The following is a 15,709-nucleotide window of genomic DNA, read 5'->3' as shown; positions in this document are numbered from 1 at the left end:
GACTTTTGCTAGGTCCAAAACTAGATTGTATGAGTGGGTTTAGGGCTTCTAAAGGGACCATTTGGGAGTTTAAGGCCCATGAACCACCCCTATGGGAGTTCACGGCCGTGAACTCCTACCCTCTTGGTTTCATGGAAGTTTAAGGCCCTTATTTCAATCCTAGGAATTATTCAAGGCTATAGGGGTGTTTGGGGTTCCAAGAGTGCACTCCTTTGGAGTTTATGGTCCAAATGACCACTCCTTGGGAGTTTACGGCCCTAAGCTCTTGGCTTGGCCGTGAACTCTCATATACCCCCCTTAAACTATGATTTTAAGCCCTTGATTCAACCCTAGCATTTTCTAGTGAAGGTATAAGGCCAATTAGGGGGTTTAAACTCTCATTTGGTGAGGTTTGGGGGTGTTTACGGCCTAAGCATGTGCTTGGGCCGTAAACTCCTTTCTACCCCTCAATTCTTGGTGTTTAATTGTTCTAAACCCCAAATAACATGTCCCTAATTTATGTCTTAAGCCTAAGGGTGGTTTGGGAGTGTTTTTGGGGCATTTTAGCAAGGATTAGAGGTGTTTACGGCCTAAGCACGTGCTTGGGCCGTAAACTCTCTTTTATGCCCTAAAACTGATTGTTTTATGCTTCAAACACTCCTAGGCTAAATCCTTAATTGGTTCCTAGGCTCAAAGGGACAATTTTGGGTGATTTTGGTCTCATTTAAGGGGTTTACTGCCTAAGGAGGCTCTTAGGCCGTAAACTCCATTCTAACAGCTTCTAAGGTCGATTTTTGGGGTATAATCACAAGCCAAGATGTTTAGAATAAGTTAGGGTAAAGAGACTCACGTTTTGGACGCGTTTGGTTGCGGATTTGAGGCGAAATCGGGCTTGTATGAGAGAGAGTATAGAGAGAGGGTGAAAAAGGTTGAAATGAGGTTTACTCCCCCTTATATATGGCTTGAGTTGGAGCTCAGTGGGAATCTACCCGATACTGTCGTTATACGGGGCTTTTGGTAGCACCTGATTTAGTGGTCGTAATAATAAAAACTATCTTTTTCCAAATTACCATGGAAATGTAATTTAAGTGTTTTTGCTTACTTTATTACAACTATAACGACATAAAACATAAATAAATAAAACATTTATTTATTTGACGACCTCTTATTAACGGAACTTTTATACCGTGGAATATTCCGTTAACGGTAACGGGGTAATGTAACGGAATAACTTTGGGTTGTCACAAAAGTCACCAAGTCAATGGCTTTATGGATTAAGACGTGGAAAAGGATCAGGATCTATGATTATAGCTTCTGAAGTGGAGTATTAAGTCCTTAATGGGAAAAGGACTTAACAGAGGATTTACGCTGAGCGTATGTGCAGGTACGCCTAACGTACACACCTTCTATCCTGTACGCTTAGCGTACGTAGAGGTACGCCCCGTGTAATCTGTCAATATGGACTTTATGTTATTGGGCCACACTTTGGGACATGCTTGGGTATTTGGGCTTTAATGGGCCATCAGGAGTCACTTATTATGGGCGAAGAATATGTTTGAGCTTAGGGTAAGGCCCATTAAGGGGATTGGGCCCAATGTAGCAAATTGGGCCATTAGTGGGCTTGGGAAGCTTACCTAGTGTTGGGCCTTTTTATATTGCAGTTTTGGGCCTTGGGAAATGGACCAAGTTGGACTAGGGGTAAAATGGTCATTTTACCTTATGGAGGATTATTGTTTTGAACTAAGTGATATTTCGGTATTGATAGCTTTGGGAGTTGAGAGCTCAACTGTTAGGGATTTTGGTGAGGCAGCGATTCGGGAGTTCGACTCTTCAGTTGAGATCGGCAGTACGAGGTGAGTTATCCTCACTATATTTAAGGGTCTAAGGCACCAAGGCCGGCCCTTTTCGGATTGTTATCCTGATATGTTATGTTATGTTGTTATGATCTGTTAGATCGGTATCCTGGTAGATAGGATGATATATGTTGTTATGATATGTTAGAACGGTATTCTGGTAGATAGGATGTTATATGTTGTTATGATCTGTTAGATCGGTATCCTGGTAGATAGGATATTATATGTTGCTATGATATGTTAGATCGGTTGTCTGTTTATAGACTATTATGTGATTATTTGTTATATGTGCACATGGTTGTTGGATTAGGGGTTGGGTTGAGGCGGTCCTGCTTTATGCTGAAGTCCAACATACCCAGCGAGCGGTCCGGATAGGCTGAAGGCCTTGCAAAGCGGTCCAAACCTACTGAAGGCTCAGAGAGCAGTCCAGATAGATTGAAGGCCTGTGAGGCGGTCCAGTTAGGCTGAAGGCTCATTACGCATACTGTAGACTTAGAGAGTGGACTAGGTGGACTGAAGGCCCGGTGCGGGCGGACCGATCACATTGTAAACTCGAGATGCATGGTTGTTCTATTCACTTATATGTTATATGTTATGGTTATATCGGTATGCCGTTGGTATTTTGGGGGTAACTCATTAAGCATTCGAGCTTACAGTTTCAGTTTATTGTTTCAGGTTCCGCGGATGACCGCGGAGAGGCGAATGTGTGACCGTACACTTCCTCGATTGATGATTATGATTTCTGGGAACTCTGATGTTTAAACTATTTTGAAAACAAACTGAATGGTTTTATATGATTTAAAAAGTTTAAATTGGCTCGAATTTTATGGATGTTATGATATGGATTTAGGTTATTGGAGTGCCATAAATATGGGTTGAATTGAGTTCATCTTAAAACATAGAAACAATTTATCTAATGACTCCTATATTAAATACATAAACACATAGTCCAAGTGAATTCATGATAATATTTTTGCATGCACTTTGGTCATTAAATAGTACAAATCTAAAGAAATTTGATAAACTTGCAACTTCCACACATCATAATGATGACTTTTTCCATTTATAGAAAAAGGTCCAAATTCTCAATAATTCTACATTATTTTGTTTGTTTGTTCATCATTTTTTTACATAAACTAATGTATTTAAATTGTAGTTTTAGTTTGTCTATTGCCCTTTATTTATGATATTCTAAAATATGTTAAGAAATTTAAATGTTTTATTATATTTTATGTGGTTTTCTTCACTACTACACTACCTTTTCTGATTGCCAAAGTCAAATGAAAATGTTATTTTGGATAATGCATTGTTATTTCTGTTGTTTCAAAATGCACTGCTATCTTGAAAAGTATATTGCTATTCTGGTCGTTAATTTAAAAGATCATTGTTATTTCTGTTTTGATATTGGAATTTGTTGCCGGATTAGGAACCAAGTCAATTTAGCACGATATTTGAATCAAATAAGTTATGATAGAAATATCGAACATAACTAAAATATGAAAAGGATACATTTGAACAATTACATAATTCTTAATCATGTTAAATCATTTAGAATTGCAACTATAAAAGAATTTGATTCATGCTACAATTATTGTTGCTTACAATATATTAAAGCATCTACGCTTGCAATTAAACAACTGAAACTAGGAACTATAATTACGAAATTCTCATTCATTCCATGTCAACCAAATTCAAGAGAGCTCAACTACCGTTTCCTATTGACATTATGTAATCCGCCTTCAATTACATGTCCTAGAATATTGAAGGCTTTATTTAATGTTGAATAGATGGAGAAGGAAATTTAGTCTTTGAAACATGTGTGTCTAAGATCTGTATTATATAAATGTAGGCGGTGTGGAACAATTTGGTCAAAAACGTGTTGTTATTCAGGGTAATATGGTCAATCCAATTTCCTTTTTTATTTATAATGATTGTAAAATATAAACTTTAATTATAAATTACTAAAAAAATATAAAAAAAATTAATTTAGGTAAATATAAATAAAGTTAAAAAGAATAAAAATATAATATCTATATTGAATGTCCCTTGAATTAATTTGTATAAATTCAAATATTAGGATTTCAATTGGGCTCAGCCCAATAAAACTGTTCTTATTGGCCCTCTCCCTCATATTCGTTACCATAAACACGACCGCAGACAATTGCAACTTTTTTTGTCAGCTAAACCAAACCCCTTGAGTCGACTCTACCAAATCCTAGGGCTTTATAATACCAGATCTAGAGAAAGGTTGCGCTCTTCTTCCAATTTCGCCGGTCAACAGATTCTACACATTTCTCCGATGGCGCCACCTCCCGGTCCTTACTCCGGTACCAGCACGCTCGCTCTGGTAACAATCTCATCTATCTCACTTTCATCGATTCGATGCATAAAATGCTTCTTCTTTTTTCCGTACAAAACGATCGATCTTATCGCCTGTCGCTTGCTAGATGTAATTTATGCGATATGCAAGTGAAAAGTTACAATTTGGTTGATTAATTCTTCGATTGATAATTGTGGGTTTAGTGTTATAGAGTTTCCTGTTTACTAGTCATTTCTATGATAAAGATTGAAATCGCTTACCAGTTACAACTCGAAGCTAGATTTTTGGGTAGAGGATTTTTCTCTGATTCACAAAGTTAGAAAATAGAGAAAGAGGGTGAAATTGTTCTTATTCCACCATGGGTTCCTCCACTTTTTTCAAATCAACTAATTGAAAATAGAGAAAGAGGGCGAAATGTAATCGTTCTAAATGTCAACAACTATTCTTCAGATTGAGAGATCTTTCGCTTTTACATTACCTCATTCTATCATCCCAAAAATTGCACTTAGGTGTTTTGTGATTTTTTCCATGCTCTATAGTTTGAAGATTTCTTTTTACATTAAGAGGTTTTTATGAATTCTGGATCTTTTACTTGTAGGTGGCTCGTGTATCTGCCTTTTCTGTTGGACTAGTGTATGGAAGCTTGAAGCTTAAATACCTTCAGGTTCTACATCACTTTTTACTCTTTAAGTTTAGGGACAATGATTTAAAAGGGTAATATATTTTTTGATTTGTATATATTTGGTCGTTGAGTTTTTTTTCGGCCACAATTGCCTCTTCAATTTGTTTAACTGAACACATTAAGTCCTTATGGTCGGCTATTTCAGTTAAGCCTAAAAAATTCACTTAATAGAGAAATATATTTGTCATTTTGTACATATTTAGTCTTTAATATTATTTTATTGCAAAATAAGCCATTGTTTTTTTTACGCATTCAGTACTTATGAACTTATGAATAGTTTCTTTAAGTTTTTCTCTCGATAAACAAAAGGGACTTATTTTGCAAAAAAAAAAAATTAAGGACCAAATGTGCACAAAAATATTAAGGACTAAATGTGTACAAAGTGACAAATATATTTCTCTATTAAGTGAATTTTTTCGGCTTAGCTGGAGTAGCCGGTCATAAGGACTTAACGTGTACAGTTAAACAAGTTGAACGGGCAAATGTGGACAAAAAAATTCAGGGACCAAATGTATATAAATCGAAAAATAGATTACCTTTTTAAGTCATTATCCTTTAAATTTAACATCTATAACTTTATTTTAATAATTTATATAGATTTCAACTCTTTGATGCCCAAAGATGTTTTTATTTACTCAAATTTAGGGCACATTTGGTTTGTCTTTGTCCAATGGATGGAATTTAAGTTCCATTGCAATCCTTTAAAAGACCAAAATACCCCTTTCTATGTATAAAGATTATCTAAAATTTAAGAATTTTAAATTTAACTTATAAATATAACTCATGGCATATTCCATTTCTTTAAAAAAAATGTATTTTCAAACAAAACCTCTCTTCCACCTCTTTGGGTGTTACAAAAAATTGTTACTTTTATACATGAGTCCGAGTCACATCACATCAGTTACAGTCCAATGCATGTCAAACACAGTAAGTACTACAGCTGTGGACTATGATTTGTTATTAACTATTTTTTGTGCAAATAATTTTACAGTCAAAGGCAAATTCGCAAAGAAAAGCTGCAGCGAAGGCACACCACTAAAAGGAGTTGTAGTGATTTTGTGTTTTGAATAATTCTTGATGATGAATTAGTGTGGCATTTTGGCCATGTTATCTTTTATCTTTTGCTTGTAACTCTTCGATTTTCAACCATGAGAAATGGTAATACGTTTTCTTAGGGTTTTTTTTTACATAAAACGAAATTCAAAAGTTGAGATTTTCTACAAGATAATTGTTTGGTGTTGTTTCTCTTATGAGTGTTACTTGTTTTTGTTACAACCTTCATTATTCTTGTATTGAGATCAAAATTAACTTGTAGTGTAACTTTTTCAATCAACAAATCAAATAGGGCAAAACAAGAACTATATTAAATTGAAAATCATAATCTTTAGGTTAAAAAAGTGAGAAATTGGGGAACGAATAAATCTTTAGGTTACAATAGTACTTCACGAAAACTTCTTGAAGTTTAGAATTATTTTATTTACATCCAACAAATAATTCATAGTAATTTTGAATGATTAACTCAAAAGTTTGAAAATTTGGCACTTTGATTAAATCTAATATTATTTGATGACTCATGAAAGCATTCATCAATGATGTTATTAGCTAAATATGGAATCTGATAATTAATGATCGAAACTCTAGTTCTTAATGATGTTTTCATTGTTATTAAACTCATTAAAAACGTCTTCCTTTTCACATATGAGAGTTTCATTTAGGGATACTTGGTTTGCTAGTTTAGTCCTTATATTTTATCGATGAGTTGTGGTGTTGTTAAAGTTTCATAGCAATTGATTATATTCCTTATGTATTTTAACATTATTCCAATGAGATTTTTGAGGATCAACACACAAGTAATCAAACATCTTAGTTTTCTCATCATCAAAGTATTTAACAATTTTTGAAACTTGATGCATAGAAAAAGGATCCAAGTTTGAAGCTAAGAAATCCTTGATAGATTGGACAAAGTCAAGCTTAAAACGCACTCAAGTTGCTAGTACTCGATTCTTCACTTCTTTCCATCACACACAAATTAGCATTTAGTCATCAACAGAAGAAGAGGCAGCTTCATCCTCTGAATTTTCTTTTTTAATCAACAATATCTCTGACCCACAAATTTTCTTCTTTTGTGAGGCTACTATTCTCTTAAACTTTGCTTCATAATAGTCCTCCTTTGATTTTGTTTTGTTTTCTTTACAATCATAAGATAGAAAATTAGGGTTAACTTTGTTATTTTAGGGAAAGACTATATTTGACCTAGATAAACTTTATAAGGGAGGGGGGAGCCATTCCCTCCCAACCCATTGAACCCACTGTCACATCATTTTTTCTCTTTTATTTTTCTTCATATTTCCCAACCCACAACACACGGAAACCCTATCTTTCTGAACTCACTCAACCCACTCAATTAAAAAAAAAAATACAAAACAACTAAAGTACAAGTTTTAAAACACATGGTACAAGAGAAAAATAAGAAAGAGAAAGTAGAGAGAGATGATAAAGTGGGTTAGTGAAACCCATCAACCCACTCGTTGAAGCGGGAGTGGTATCACCGATAACTCTATTGCTAATTAAGATTTTACCTTTGATTGTTTTATATATGTTTTTTAATTGAGTATGTTGAGTGGGTTCAAAAAGATATGGTTTCTGTGTGTTGTGGGTTCGGAAAGATGAAGAAAAATAAAAAAGAGAAAGTGATGCGGCAGTGGGTTGGGAGGGAATGACTCCCTCCTCCCTAAGGACCAATTTGATAAGATAATTAATTAGTTTTATCAAATGAGTGGATGTGTAACTTATAATAGATGGGAACACCTTGTGATCAAATAAGAAAATAAATGATTTGAAGGGATAAAAATGTTAAGTAGCCAAATATCAAATCTAAAGCATTTTCCCTCGTTCATCATAAAAATGGATTTGAGAGTTATAGTGGGAGAAGATAGCAATTTTTTAAGGCTTAAGAGATAATTGAAGCATGTGTGATGATATCTTAGAGAATTAACATCTAAATAATCAAACTATGGCTTTAAAGATATGAATCTAATTGTCTTCTTAAATTGAACGACCTAGGGTTTTTGATATTCAAAAGCCTAAAATTATTTAGTGAACTATGAGTCAGATTGAGGTTTTGAATTTGATTTTATGTAACATCCTCAAAATAGATGCAAGAGTTTTGCTGTTTTTAGTGAAAATATTTTTTAAAAAATAATATTTATCATTAAATCTAATTAAAAAAAACTAAACCCAATCAAGAAAATAAATAAAATTATTAGAAGGAATGTTAAGTGATCAAAGTGTTTAGAATATCAATCATGACGTTTAAAAAGTAGACTTGAGATAGAAGGGTTATCATTAGATCAACAAGGATATTAATTACTATAAGTATATATTCTAAATATGAGATATAGCAATTAGATTTTAAGAAATACCGTTTTTCTTAATAGACACTTACTTGAAGATGTCTATATAGCTTAGTCTGGAGGTTTTTTTAATCCATGTTATCCTAACAAAATGTATAAAGCTTGAGATCCACTTGTGTATATAAAACAAGCATTTCAAGGTTGGAATCGTCATTTTAATATGAAAATACAAGGTGTACTTTTATTTCAAAATAAAGAGAACATGCGTGTTTACTAAGAATTAGTGGGAGCATAGTGATATTCCTAATCTTGTATGAATGAGACATACTTAATCATGAGAACTAACATTATGATCATGTCAAAGTTTTTTCACCTTGTCTCAAAATGTGTTTCTATGATGAAAGACATAGGAATGACAAGATACATTCTTGGAATGTAAAATCTATAGATAGACAAAAGATGAATGTTAAAAGTTCTATATCTTTATGCATATATTAACAATATATCTTGAAAGAGATCAAGATATAAAATTCCTTTGGATGAATCTTGACATTGTCACAAACACTAAGTTTGAGCTAGCCTCAAAAAGGACCTAGCTCATAGATTTGAGCTAGATAAAATGATTTGTATTATATTTTCTTGACAAATAAAATTATCATTTATACCATATTATGCATAAGATCTGGTATATGATCATGTTGTGAGCATATCATAAGATACCAACTGGAAATGTGGGTAAGTCACTGGATGACTATGGGAACATTCTAAGAGTACTTAAGAACAAAGAGAATGTACACGAGATAATTACTTTAGAATAAAATCTTTATGTAAAGAGTTACATAGGATTATAACTTCAAAACTGATAGATATTATAAATTATAATTGAATTTTGAATTCATTATGGAATGAAGAATAAGTTTTGTTGGAATGAGGTCCAAGCAAAATATAATGACACAATCAACTACAAAATAAGAATACACTTCTACTTTAGAGTTTGAAATCAAATATGATTGGTTGAATGAGTTCATTGAGAAACTATGTTGATTTCTGCCATTCAAGGATCACATATAAATCTTTGTGACTTCGAGAGTATACTTAATCAAACTAAGAGACTCTATGTCACGAAAGAAAACTAATCATATTCTCTAAGATATTTAAATATACTTAGAGTAAAATTAAATATGGAGATGATAGTATTTACAGAATTCACACAAATTAAATTTGGTCAAACCCATTGAGAAAGTCCTTCTTTTGAGCTAAGTACGAATGGTCACACTTCAACTTTAAGATTTTGTTATTCTAGAAATGGGATTTTGATTTGGATATTGGAACATTACAATAATAACTATTATAAAGTGTTTTTTCATATATTGGGATATGATAATCACATTAATACTTGTTGTGTTCTACATTAACATATTTAATTCATAAATAATCTTATTATTCTAAAAGATCATAGTCAGTTATAATTGTAGGAGCAATTATGAAGTAAGACTAATATGAGCTGGATTGGTTGAATTTCACCAGATGAAAGTAGGCAAGTGGTTGTAACCAATATTCATAGGTACTTTTTAGATAACTAGTATTGAACTGAACTGCATGAAGATCACCTCATGGATCGCTACCATGAGTGATACTTGATTAAAAGGTACTATCTTTGTATCTGTAGCACCTGAGATACACAATGGGACTTGAGTGTAGGGAGTGTTGTGCTTAGATATGGTCAAATTTTGGTCCTTAACTGGATAATTATAAAAGCCATTTTCAGGTATGATATGAACTATGCAAGAGGCTTATGTACTCAAGATATGATTTATTCCTCTTATGTATTGAGAGCTAGACATCTAAGGCACCTTACCAAAATTTTAACACCTAATGAGATTAACTGTGATCTATATCTCATGTTCAACATGATGTCTATAACAAAGGGATAATTGATAACTTACATTATACACCAATTGCAGCTTTGAGCTTATGGGGAATTGGGCGCTGATAGAATGGCACAAAGTCGTATGTTGTTAGGGGCAGTAAAATGTTGCTAGATGTTCACCACTGTCTATATCAATCTAATGTGAGTCTTGTGCAAGTGGGAGATTGAAAGATCTAGGATGTTCAAGAGTCATATTAAAATGATATTTTTAAATAACATATTATCCTAAGGGTCACACTAACAACATGATACAATTGATTATTTATTAGAAATTAATTTTAATAAATATTCATAAACTCTTATAATAAATTGGAAAATATTTATTTCATGGAAATAATTATTTTACAAACGAAAAGTAACACATTATTCCATATTGTATGAATTAAATAGTCATGCACAATATTTTGGACTAGATAAGTTCTTTTGTATTTTACCTAAATGTTAATACTTATATTTTATAAAGATAGTTTATAAAATTAATTAACAACTTTGGCTTTCTTTTTCTTTTTTGGAGTCATAGGTTGCAAGGAGGGGGGGGGGGGGGGAGAAATGGCTTGTTCATTTGTTTATTCAAAATCCTTAAGCCTAAGAAAACATGTATGAAGCAACACGGACATGAGTATCTAAAAGTGCAAGGAACTAAAGGTTAAGGACTTCACTTTATGCATTAAGAGAGAGGGCTTTCATTTTTTTGTAATTTTTAATTGTCAAAAATCTACTCTCTAGCTCTTAGTCTCTCATTCTCTTGCAAAGTTTGAAGAAGTTGATTACTTGTATCTTTTGCTCTCTTGAAGATAGAAGTTGGTTTTATCTTCAAGCTTAAGAGTTTCATCACCAAGACTAGTATCTAGAAGTCAAGTTCGATTATTGTTAGTGTCTCAAAGGTTCTTACATTCTTCTACAACTTAAGCAAAAGTGTAACTTACCCGATTGACGAAATCTAATAGCAAAAAGAAGAACTTCGACGCTTGATCCTTCTCCCAAGAATCCTTCCAAAACATCCAATGCTTCACTAAGGATACTATATAACAAGAAGTCGAATCACAAGAGACCGAAATTATCGAGGGAAAGAGAGATAGATAGAGAGAGAGGGAGATAGAGACTCAAGAAGAGAGAATGGTGCAAAGAAATGAGGAGGCTGACCCTGATTTTATAGGTATGGAAATGCATTGCCACACCATGGTGAAGTCTTGGCTGCATTGCGCCCTTTGCTCGAGCAATCTTCTCCCTCGTGTGCATGTAATGTCGGGCTGTGGAGTTAGTTCCTTAAATGCACCACGCCTCGGTTCACTATTCTCACACTATATATATATATATATATATATATATATATATATATATATATATATATATATATATATATATATATATATATATAATTCTGCAAAACTTATAAAAATCATAACTTTTTCATACGAACTCCGTTTCCGACGTTCTTTATATCAACACATTCATCTTGAACACCACTGCAACTTTCATGTTGGCCACTTTGGCTAAAATGCAATTTATTTTCACTTTCATTTTTATAAACAACGTTTTATTTATTTTTATCTCGTAAAGTGAGAACGAGTGTTATAACACCATGGCTAGCACCTGTCCGCGAAGCCACTTAAATGACATGGTCACGCATGATGGATGTTTAACACCGCCAAAAAGTCAGTCAACACCCAAGACTCCAAACTCAATTCAATTAAACTCCAAAATATTAATACTTGAAATGGAACTAAGATATGAAATCTTTTGGCTCATTGTGGCATAACATCCTCATGAATTGATAACCATACTAAGAAATTTGTCCTTTCTTAGTGATTTAACCTACAACAAAACATATATTATTTTCCACTTTCTGAAATCAACCCTTTGTTTGTAATTTATAGTTAAACATACATTCCCAGTTAAATTTGTTTTGGTTGTTTGGATGTAACCCTTATTATTTACACACAATTGAGTCAACTCAACTTATCTATGTAGATACATCCATATATGCGGTATTAGCACTTCATCCATCCATGTTTTATCTAAAGCTTTCCTATTCCAGTATGACTTGTTCTGGTGTATATCGATTTTCCTTGTCACCACCGATCACATGAAGCTTGCACCTCCAAACATGAGTCGCTGGAGCATATTTAACAAAAACATTTGATCATACAAGTAATTTTAATGAATAAATAATGGAAAATACATTAATCATGATGTTAAGTGAACACTCCTAGGATCTGCTAACAGGGAACAATTCCCAATTTCTTGTTTTGAGTTCCCAACACAAATGTTTCAATGTATAATCGAGGATCTACCCAAAATTGTAGAACTTTAAATCAAAAATCATAATCGGAATCACCATTTTTAACTTTCATTGAATACATGTGAAAGATTTTTTTTCATCTATATTCATACATTCAAGTAATGGTCCAAATATTTGTTCTTATGCTAACTGGCAAGATGAAAATTTCCAAAAGAAATACACTAATCTTCTTTAATAGGCTACATTTAAATACTTGAATAAATTAAAGTAACTTGATAAATTTGACAAGCCTGGTTGGTACTCTTTAACCAGTCCTACATTTATGATAAAGTGTCAAAAAAAGGAAATTGTCATTTTACAATTAGTTAATGGTACAAAAACAAAAAAGTGAATAGAGGAATGGCAATGCCAATCATATGTACTAAGTTGACTGGCACACCCAAGAGAACGTGGTTTGTATAAATAAAGGATCAGATTATGTTTATGTCACAAAGAGCCCATAAATAAAAAAGAAAATAATTTTAGGAATACTTTAAGAAATCTTAATTGGATCATGGCCATGTTTTTCATTCCTTTTCAAACTCTCATAATACATTTAGACCTATTTTTACAATAGTTAGATAAAAAAATCACTTGAAAAGTACACCTGGAATCTTTTTTGTTAACTCTCTTAAGAAAGTATACTTGAAACTCTCATCATGTTTTCAATATTACCCCTCTCAACCTTATTTGTAGAATTAGTTAAGTAATTTAGCAAGAAACAAATTTTGGAATTGAATTCCAAGGTTTTTGGATGGAATGCTCAAATGCATTGATCAAAGGATGTTGTGAATTATGATGGGACTGAATTCCATACTTCATTTGCAATAAAACACAGGATTGCAGGGGAATTGAAATTTTGCTATACTTTAGATTTTAGTCTAAGTATTTCAGAAGGGGGAAAAAGGGAAACTAAATAACATATATGGTAGTCAAGGGCAATTTGGCAATTTTAGGTTTTTATTTCTATTAGAAGGTTAGCCTAAAAGTTTCTGGGAAATTAACAGGAATGACCATCTTTTGTGAAAATATATCTTGCAAGTCAAAGAGATAAGCAATGTACTTGCTCATCTCTTAGTGCCTTTCTAAGATTTTCAAGTTTAAGAAAGCTGTTATACCAAATTCGACCCACAAATGTTGAATTGATGTAAGATTTTAGGAAAAGATCCAAAATACAAACTTAATATGAAATCGAAAACAATATAGTTGAATAAAATTAGGCATAAATCAGCAAAAACATTAACAAATGGAAGTGTGTTTACCTTTCCATCATTACCCTTGTTTCAGTGATGATTTCAATTCTGATCCTAATAGTCAAAGAGAATTGAGTCCGACTAATATACGAAGTACGTTCGATGTAGCGTCTGAATTTAAATAAAAGATCGAAGGAAAAGATTAATCGAAGCGATCAATAGAAGTATCGTGATCACCACTAAAATCAAGCAGCATATAGCTAGAAGTGCTACATCATATAATTTGATTTTATCACATTAGAACATGAAGGAAGGTATCTTTCGTATTAAGAGTCTGACTCAAAGAGACCTGAGTCTAGCCGTTATATCATCAATGAGAGGTCATTAAGGATATGACCCATTGATCTGTTACAATAGTAAAAGCAAGGACCTTAATTTAGATTTAGAAAAAGCAGGAGCTACCAATGAAGATCAAATTTAAAAAGGAGAATATATGCAGCACGGTCAGCGGTCAAGAAGTCTAAGAGTTAGAAACTCAATAGAAAAGACATCAGAGTTACGATTACCACCTAAGATGGAAATGTAACATGCCGAGTCGTTATACAAGCGATGTTTTGTTGATGATTCCAAGACGTAATCATCCTAAGGGGGAGATACATGTAACGCCCAAAGATTCGGGCTAGTCAATTGAATTGAATAAGCTACAAAAATGACTTTTTATAGACGGTTATTTAGGATAAATAACCTCAACCAAAGTTATAGTGTATGTGACAAGGGCTCTGTACCTATAAAGAACGCTGAAATCCGACTTCATATGAAGAAGTTATGCTTCTTCAAAGTTCACAATTAAACCAGCACGACTCTATGTATCATAAAAAGTGAATTTCTGATATATTACTTTTTAGCCTAAGTAATTTTAATGAAACTCGTGGTAATCGTTAAACCGAGAGTGTGTATATAGAGAGCGCCTAAATTTGACTTTGTAAGAGGAAGTTATGATTTTTCGAAGTTTCAACATAGAAGTATACAACTAAGAAACCGAAATAGAGATTGGTTGATTGTTAGGAAAAACAATCTACATGAGAATTAAAGATCTCGTCCATATGGTTCTGTCGATACAAAGATAGTCGAAAACGGATATCATATGAGAAAGTTATGAATTTTTAACGGTCTAAGCCTGTTAAAAATATAACTTTAAAAATAAATTAAATATTAGCTGGTGGAGTTTAAACGAAAGTTGTAGATCTCGTCGATAGTTTCCAGGGAATAAAATGAACGTCAAAAGTGGAACTCTTATGAAGAAGTTATGACATTTTGAAAATATGGAAATTTGCACGCGCGTGACGTGTGTCACGTGCACCGATGATGTGGCAAACTCAGGGCGAAACGTGGTAGTGTCAGACGCCCCTATCTTCCGAGACAAGGCAACATGGCCTATGTAAATGGCTTCACATGGCACCATGAAATGGTGACACGTGGCCCATTCTAGAAGAGTGGGAGGTGGCTTATCATGGGGACGACACGTGGCGTAAAGGGAGTGGAGCCAATAGACCACAAGTGCACACCACACATAGTAAAGGGGTGCGGCGTGCACCCCCTGCAGCCTATATAGACCTCGGAAATTCACTTCATTTAGCTTCCAAAACTTCCAAAACTCTCTCCATAATCCATACTACATTAAATCTAATTTTTGGGGTTTCCCTATGGTATTTAGAAAAGGTTTTGAGGGGTCTAGGAGTCCGGAAAATAGATTTTTTCGGTTTCGGAGTCCTGTCTATGCATTTTCTTGGTTTTCGCTTAAAAGCTATATAAGTTAAGCTACACTCTATTGCTTTCAGTGTAACATATATTATGGTCATAAGTCATTATTATGAACCTATAAATAAGAGTTATCATTAATTTCATGTCATTGTACTAATTGATCTACTTATGGGAGAGGTGTCTAGAATGGTCACGTTGGCTTGATTGTTGGATTTCAAAAAACCTATTATGCCGAAATGATCCGCCCTCCTAACTGTCCCGTCTGGCTGATCCTTACTTGATAGATCTTGATGTAGACATTGGGATTAGTGATGATCTAGTCTATTATTAGTCTCCAGGATCTATAGACTAAAACTT

At 33.3% G+C, this 15,709-nt stretch overlaps 1 protein-coding gene across 1 annotated transcript; it reads left to right on the top strand.

Moving 5' to 3' along the window:
• The first annotated feature begins 4,001 nt into the window (after positions 1 to 4,001).
• LOC145069997 (uncharacterized) lies at positions 4,002 to 6,062 on the top strand. Its single transcript, XM_079016919.1, has 3 exons — positions 4,002 to 4,179; positions 4,751 to 4,816; positions 5,826 to 6,062. Exons 1-3 carry the CDS (start codon positions 4,132 to 4,134, stop codon positions 5,871 to 5,873), a joined length of 162 nt encoding a protein of 53 aa, XP_078873045.1. The 5' UTR covers positions 4,002 to 4,131; the 3' UTR covers positions 5,874 to 6,062.
• Positions 6,063 to 15,709: the final 9,647 nt, after the last annotated feature.

The sequence above is a fragment of the Lactuca serriola genome, chromosome 8 (assembly GCF_051521515.1).
Source record: "Lactuca serriola cultivar US96UC23 chromosome 8, Lser_US96UC23_V15, whole genome shotgun sequence".
Classification (NCBI taxonomy): domain Eukaryota; kingdom Viridiplantae; phylum Streptophyta; class Magnoliopsida; order Asterales; family Asteraceae; genus Lactuca; species Lactuca serriola.
Note: the sequence above shows the minus strand (reverse complement) of the source record. Positions and strands in the feature narration are given on the sequence as shown.